Source organism: Protopterus annectens, chromosome 4.part0, assembly GCF_019279795.1.
Source record: "Protopterus annectens isolate FY-2018-M chromosome 4.part0, PAN1.0, whole genome shotgun sequence".
Lineage (NCBI taxonomy): Eukaryota > Metazoa > Chordata > Ceratodontiformes > Protopteridae > Protopterus > Protopterus annectens.
Genome location: NC_056733.1, coordinates 787,777,261 through 787,785,394, shown reverse-complemented (window position 1 = coordinate 787,785,394; position 8,134 = coordinate 787,777,261). Strand labels below are relative to the sequence as shown.

Genomic DNA, 8,134 nt, shown 5'->3' with positions numbered 1-8,134 from the left:
GCAAAGGAGACCATGATGCACACTATTGGCATGGCTAACTAGATCTGGGGGAAGGTAGGAGATGGTAGTGCATTATGGGTAAGGGGAGGAGCTCGGAGCAGATGCCTTTAAAAAAGTTGCCGGCTCGGATCCATATACCCACAGGTTGCAGATAAAATGAAGTTAACTGCTTCAGATCTAACTTTACATTTTCATTTAAATTCTCAAAATGATGTTCTTTGTAGTGGTGCAAGACATTTTCCATCAAGTGTTAATATTCCCTCTCAAATACTGAAAAGTCATCCTCAACAGCACATCAAAGGTCCTGCAGTCCCTCCTCCCTTTTCACAATATTTAACGAAATTCACAAATATTAAATTGACACTATTTTTTGCCGCCAAGCAAGTTCATCCAATCAGCATGACTTGTTTTCAATTTACAGCACCAAAGCTCATCTATATCCCCCACGCATTAACTCACCATAATACCCATTCATTGCTAAATTCCAACTAAAAGGTTAAAAGTTAAATTTTAACTCTACACAATAGTGAGAGTTTTTGCTGCATAATTTTCAGTACCTTCTTTTCTAGCCTTTTAGGCAAAAACAGTATGGCACCATCAAAGGCATTTGTTCTTCCAAGTAACTCTTCATGGTACAGCAGCAACGCAGTGCGTAAACGTCTGGACTCCATCACTGGATTATACTCCACATGATACTGATATAATGTCCACTGTGGACGTGATGTCAGACGAAAAAAATTAGTAGTCAACTTTATTACACTACCTGAAGTACCTGAAGTCAGAACACAAAATATAAAATGATTAATTGTTGGTTACAATTAATGATCCAAAATCATCTCCACATGCAACCAAAGTTCACATACATTTATAGGTAAAGCATGCTATGCATAAATCTTTGCTCTAAACAAACACCTTCAAACATGCAAAGTGGCTTTTCTATCAAAGGACATTTTTAGAGAAGACAGAATTACAATTGACCATTTTAAGAGTTACAAAAATATGTCCCACAGTTCAGTTTGCCATTTTCAACAAATATAAAACCAATTTAAAACCTTTTTTTTTGCCAGCCTCATTGCCATAAAGGGTTAAACTGACTATCTAGGCAACTCAAGCTCATCTCACAGCTTTGGAGCCTCTAAGAGATGGCATAAGGAGAATAATTTAACTTAAGGTTACTCTACCATCTTGCACACCTGTGAGTACACACGGTCACAGAACCCCAGAAGAGACCAAGAAATATACAAAAGATGCTGCACACCATCCTTGGACACAAGCAAGCATGTGTGTTGGAGCCATTTAAAAAATGCCAACTACCCCCCAGCCTTAATCTTCTTTGGTTGGCCATCAACCAATGACAGAGAAATAAAACAGGCTAGCTGACAATGACATGTCCTGATGAATAAAATCACTGAAAAGACATTTATATATGCATATACATAAATAAGGCTCTTCTCAATAGGTTCCATATGTTTGCAGCATTTGGCAAAATATTTCCACAAGTTCGTACTCCAGTACTCTTAGCACTATCCTGACCTTTATCTTGTCTAATTCTGTTTTGGCATGTAACCACTGTAAATATTGCATCTGTAAATAACTGTATAACTTAACAGCGCGCTTGCTGACTTGAACTACTTAATGAAGACCTATTCTGATTTTCATTAACCCCAGAACTATTTGCCTAGGTATGTAACCTCTGTATACATTATAATCATAAGCCTTATTGCTTGCTTATGTTAACTACTGTATATACTGCATTTTAATCTAACTGACCTTGGAGCTTTTCTCCCCGGGCCTCCGCTGAAAATGGACATGTATCCAGTCAGACTATCCCGGTCAACAAATGCAAATTAAATAAATAAAAAAATCAATGCCTGAGCCAGAGCAAGCAGTGTAGCCACAAGTTTACTTTTCACAAAGCACTTGCCATTTTACTTGCCTATTTACCTGCCACCAGCAAGCACCTGGTTACAAAAACAAATGCAATGCTTGCCTCCCCATTACAGACAAGTGAAATGCATTTGATACAATTTCTCACCCCATTTACTCTCTAAACGTAATAACCTAGGTTTCTCACCGCCAACCCTAAATTGGTTCTCTAGCTGCCTTTGTCAGATACCAATCAACCAAAAGGCAGCAATCCTCTTCCACCTTCTTAAACATCTCCACAGGTGTCCCCCAAGGCTCAATATTGGGCCCCCTACTATTCAACTTAATTTCCATGAGTCACTAATACAGGCTGACATAGTACAATATGCAGATGACTCAACAATTATCTGTACTGCTAAAACCCCTTCTGAGCTTCAACTACTAACCTAAAATGCCTTCACATCCACTGAAAAATGGATTTCAAATAATCACCTCACTCTCAACCCAAGACCAAGCTGATTCTATTTACTCCCAAAAAAAACTAACACCCTAAACAGGGTTGAATTCTCTATCCTCTCCCAAAATGCCTCCAAAGAAGTTGCCCCCAGTACTAAACTGTTAGGAGTCACTATCGAGGATACCCTAACTTTTGAACCCCACATACTCAATATCAAAAAGACACCAGAAACTAGGTACCCTCTACAGACATAACTATTACCTAAATAACAATGCCAAAAGAACTTCTGCCCTCCTACCTCCAATCCTTTCTATATGGTGCCGCCATCCTCACCAATATACACTCTTCACTAAAAAACAAACTTGATATATGCTACAATAAAATTGCTACATTTGCAAATGCTGGATCCTCATCACATCACTGTTCCTCACTGCAACAACTAAACTGGCTTGAACTTTTACTCTCAACTACCTCCACTTAATAACTGCACATAAAATATATAAACCAACAGGTTGTCCAGCTCTCTCTATAAACTCTGTACCATCCAGACACCTTAGATCTGAAAACAAAATTCTACTTAAAGTCAATAAACCTCAACTTCCAGCTGGCCAAATGCTTTACTCCTTCACTACCTCCAAACTTTGAAATACCCTCCCAACCTCAGTAACCTCCATCTCATACCCTGCTCTCTTTAAAACATCACTCTGACAACATCTCTCTACCTAGTTATGCCCTTGCCAAAAATAACTTCTCACTACTCCCACTCTCTGGGGCTAGAGGTATGCACTCTCAGCAGGTTTGCAGCCATACCTATGACTGTTACTACACTGCCTACACAGATTTGAATGCATGTAAATAATTGTATACAATGTTGCTGTTTTTTCTGCCTCCCAACCAGTAATGTCTATGGCATCTACATAACTAAAAGTACATGTTAATATCGATGGACCACCATAAAACTGCAATGGAATTGCTCAACTGTAAATAGTGTTACATTTTTGATATTTGTATTTTTGATATTTGTATTTCTGTAATGTGACTTACGTGGAGCTTTTCTCCCCGGGCCTCCACTGAAAATGGGCTCACCTAGGCCCAGTGGACTTTCCCGGTAAACAAATGCAATAAATCAATATTTTAAAGGAAATTAAGCTATTGAGATTCAATGAAGGGCCAGTAATCCCATAGTCATCCAAATCATGGATCCAAAGGGGATCCTCTTCATACATTAACTGATATGGTAAGAAATACCACATCATAGCCAACATCACGGGCTCTCAGATGGGTCCTATAGTGGGGATGGAACTGCAAGCTGTGAGACCACCTCCAAGGCATCAGTACCACCACAAAATGTTCATGTCCAACAGCTGCAGATAAAAGGTCATGGAGAATTACAGGCCATCACAAATACAGAGACTAAAGATTATAAAGGATGAATTAAGTAACCACTGGCAGCAGATACTCAGAAAAGGGCAGCCCCATAGCCAGAATCCATTCCCCCCTCCCCCCAAAAGGCACATGCAAGCCTACCCAATATCAAGGATAGTGGAGATCAACCCCACAGGACCCAAGCTCCTTACCAAATACTCCCTCCTTTTTTTTTTTTTTTTTTAAATGGAGTCAAGGTGTCATGTCAACTGTTACCATCTCTCAATTCAATGCCTCTCCAACTTTAGTCAATCATGCCTGACTGTCACAGGACCACTTTTAAAATCCATTCATCTTTTTGCTCGACGCCCTCATTTCCTCATATTTTGTCTGTCCTTGATCACCCTCATCAGAATGTCTTCTGTTTTCCTGCATGTGCCTAAACCACTATAATCCGTTCTCTGGCTTTCTACCTGAAGCTACTCTGGCTTCTGCTCTGTTGTGCTCATTTCATCTATGGCAGTGTGCATACTACCAATCATCTCAGGCACTTCAACTCCATCACCTCTAGCTTCAGCTGCTCTGCCTTTACTGCCCGGTGTTCTGTAACATACAATAGTACTCGTCGTATCACTGTTTTGTACACCTTAATTTTCCACTTGCCATTCTAACAGATTGACAGTCTGTGCTAGTTGGCTGCAGCCCCAATGATTCCAGCCTTGACGTCTTCAGACTTTCCTTCTCCTCATTGTTCCCAAATGTTTAAAGCAGTTAACCTGTTCTTTTCTATCTCGCCTACCAGCTTCTTCCGATTTCCCTCATTAGCTGCAGTTACGTATGTCTTAACTATACTCAGTTTTACACAATGTGCCTTCAAGTTTAGCATTCCATTCCCCTATCCTCTCTCAAGTATCTTGCTCAGAAACTGCCTGTAATGGCACATCATCTGCATACAGCATCTTTGTTGACCTGTTTGCTGATGTAGTCCCATCAGTCTGAAAAGTAGTGAGCTCAAAAGATGAGCCCCAACGCACATCCACTACCACTGGAAACTTCTCAGACAGACACTGTTCGCCTTCTCTGTGTACATAGCTTTCACAAATGCTTTAATGGGATCCTGTCATATGCTTTCTCCAAATCTAGGAATGGCCAATCTGGTCTCTTTCCCCATCGCTAGCTTCTTCTCAATTCTCTCTCACTACAAACATAGGTCAGTTGCGCTGCACCCTGATCTGAACCCACAACTGCTCACTTTCCATCTTACTTTCTACTACTCTGGATGTGTCATTCAGTTAATCAGTTACTCTCACCAGAACTTTCATCCAGTATGAACCAAGTTGGATACGTCCGTATTGCCCACAGCTGTTCATATCTCCCTTGTTCTTGTACACCAGCACTAATGTGAATGTACTCTAATCTGTCCATATTGTTTGTACACTCAGGCAGATATTTGGGGAATGGCTCCTGTCAAAGAAATAATTCAGCTTCAGAGCATAAAAATAGAAACCCAAATGCAACTCATACAACCCAAATGTTAAGAATCGGGCCAAGGAGGGATGGAGCAAGCTGCAGATGCACATGGCATGAATGCGGCCTGACCAAATGCAACAATGCACTCATGGAAGGTTGACTGCTGCAGTTAATGCAGAAGTATATGCTTGTCCTCCAATCAGCATGCACTGTGCCATGCAGTAGACTTGGCTTTCCCAGCATTTCAATCAAGGCTGCAAGATTGCAAAGTTAGGGATATGCACAACTGACAACTGTCTGGATGACAGATTCTCATGGGTGGCTCACAACCAAGGGGGAAGCATGCTAATCACTTTTCTGACTGATCAGCATTAAGGGACAACAATGACTTAAAATCTTGAATAAAACAAGGGATTGAGATGCTACTGACCAATTCCCAGGATCTTCCTACAAGGGACCAAAAATTACCAACCCTAGAAGGAGACGCTACCTCTTTATGACGATGGAGATCATCTCCTCCCCCAAAATCCTTGGGGAGAGGGCAGTGAAACTTATACAAGACCAAAAAGATCAAATGGAAGTCCATCAGGCAGGGAAAACACCCAATGATGAACTCCAATATTTACCTGGCCATGGGCCTAATGACAGGCATGCAAGTCTGTTTCAGTAAGACCCATGCAACTGAAGTCTCCAAAAAAAAAACACAGAAGAGCAACCATTGTCAGAAAAACTCTAAAAGAAGTAGACCTGCTTATGGCAGCATATTTGTCAATACAGACAATAAAACACTGCAACATGCATAGAACCTATACACAGAGGCCATGAAACAGATGCTACTGCACATTGGATGGTAGTGAAGGTGTATTCTGGGTAAGGGGAGGAGCTCGGAGCAGATGCTAGTAAGGTTACCGGCTCGGATCAGATATGGATCCGGTATCCCACAGGGTGAAGACCAAATGAAGTAAACTACTTCAGATCCATAAATTTGTCGCAGGAGTACCACCTTTGTCCTTCAATGACAGGGGTGACAGGTGCGGACAAATTTATTTTTTGGGGATAAACTCTTGACTAGGCTTGTAAAGGTCCCAGGGCCATTAGCCTAGTAACCTCCTATAATCCTGAGCCTGGGAAGTTATGATCAACAGACCACAATGCTTTGCTAGAGATGGGCACCATTGGTCTTAGTTGGGCTTCAGGCAAAGGTCCTTGCCATCCCCACCCCTGTGTCATTTTCAGGAAAAGTCCTGAGATAGATAAAAACAAGAATTCCAACAAGAAGCAAATTAAAAGTCATGCTGCTAAACACTACGAGTCTAAACATGAAAGTGCACTCGCTGCAAGAATTCTTAACCCTAGATGCTGCTGACATTTGAGCAGTCACAGAAACATGGCTCAAAGCTGCGGAGACCACCCCAGCCTTACCTGGTTACTCATCCTATCATACATTCAGACCCAAGCTGGTGGCAGCAAAGCCAAAGTAGGTGGAGGTTCAATAGTTAAAGACGCACACACCTCTAGACTGGTCAAACAGTATGACGCACAGGAGACACTCCAGGTGCAGTTAACTGTTGATAAGACCCCTTATTCAATTCACGGCTAGCTACAGGCCCCCAAATTTGACTAGCTGGATCTATATTCTATCATAAAATAAAAATGTCGAATGGCCCAACAGCAAAAGTGCAGAAATGTCGATGGTCCGTTTTTGAATTGCAGTACAGTGAAGATTGGAATATTTGCCCATTCCTCACTGTAGTGCTATCTTGGAGTCGGAACACATTTAGCAGGGGGGTGCAGCCCCCCACAATACCCAATTCAAGTTTCGGCATTTTCGCTCTTGTGAGCGTTCGACATTTTGCATCTACGATGTTATGATATAGACATGACTTGATGCCCACTCCACTTATCTTGACCTCTTCAAAAATCAATCAATATTCAACCTTTTACCCTAATCCTGGGCAACTAATTACCCAACCATAGACTGGAAAAACTACTCGTGCCAGAATGCAAACGCCCAGAGATTCCTCAATTTTTATCAACTCAAATGCCTTGCAACAGCTAGTCGATACCCCCCACAAGTGATAATCTTGGACTTTGCATTAACCAACAAGAGTATTTGAGTAACCACTGCAGCACCTCCACAGTGTCATCCTGGTAAGATCGGACCATAAAACGTACACTTTTGAAGTCAACATCTCCCCTGACCCCCCCCCCCCCCACCTACAGTAACACAAAAAACTTCTCCAAAGCCGACTAAAATATCCTGAGGGATGGTATAAACAGATTCATAGCCCCCTCCCCCTCCGCTGGAACTGGCACCAATGTCCAAATCCACATCAACGTACTATACGAGCACTTGTATAGATGCATGGAATCAGGAATACCTGACAGGACAAAATTATCCAACACAAGGAAGAGTAAACCTGTCTGGTGGACATCTGCAATAAGTGACATAAAAAGAAAAAATGCTGTCCAGGACCAAGGAGGAGCAGGTGCCCAAATGGAAGCAATCGCTCCTTAGCCTGAACATGCATATAAGAGCATTAGTGAAATCCTCTAAAGCCAACTTCGAGTCCAAATTGGCCACATCTACTAGAGACAATCATAAGGCCTTCTTCACATGTCTGCAATCTCAAAGGAAGCACCCAGATCTGTTCAGAACTGGTAGTCAGAACCCTACATACACAAATGCTGTAGATATAGCCAGCCTATCGGGTTGACTGATTCAGCAACACTTCACCCCTCTGTCCCATCAGTATATCAGGACATCCCCAGTACCTGCTCCCCTCCCATTATTTGTAGGGAAGAAGTCATCATCTGCCCTCTCAAAGGCAAAAAATACAGCCTCCATGGGACGCAATAATATCCCAGGCTGCATCCTACATGAACTCAGGCATGAACCTGCAGCACCATTAGGCACCTTATTCAACCAAAGCCAGAGTACCGGCTTTGTCCCAGCCAAGTGCAGGACAGCCACTG

General features: G+C 42.0%; 1 protein-coding gene across 1 annotated transcript in view; it reads right to left on the bottom strand.

The window, feature by feature from the left end:
- Positions 1-8,134, bottom strand: part of LOC122800343 (piwi-like protein 1) — a 785,589-nt gene that overhangs the window by 613,593 nt on the left and 163,862 nt on the right. Inside the window, exon 4 of the mRNA XM_044069792.1 lies at positions 558-772. Coding sequence (XP_043925727.1) covers positions 558-772 — 215 coding nt within the window. The remainder of the gene's footprint in view (positions 1-557; positions 773-8,134) is intronic.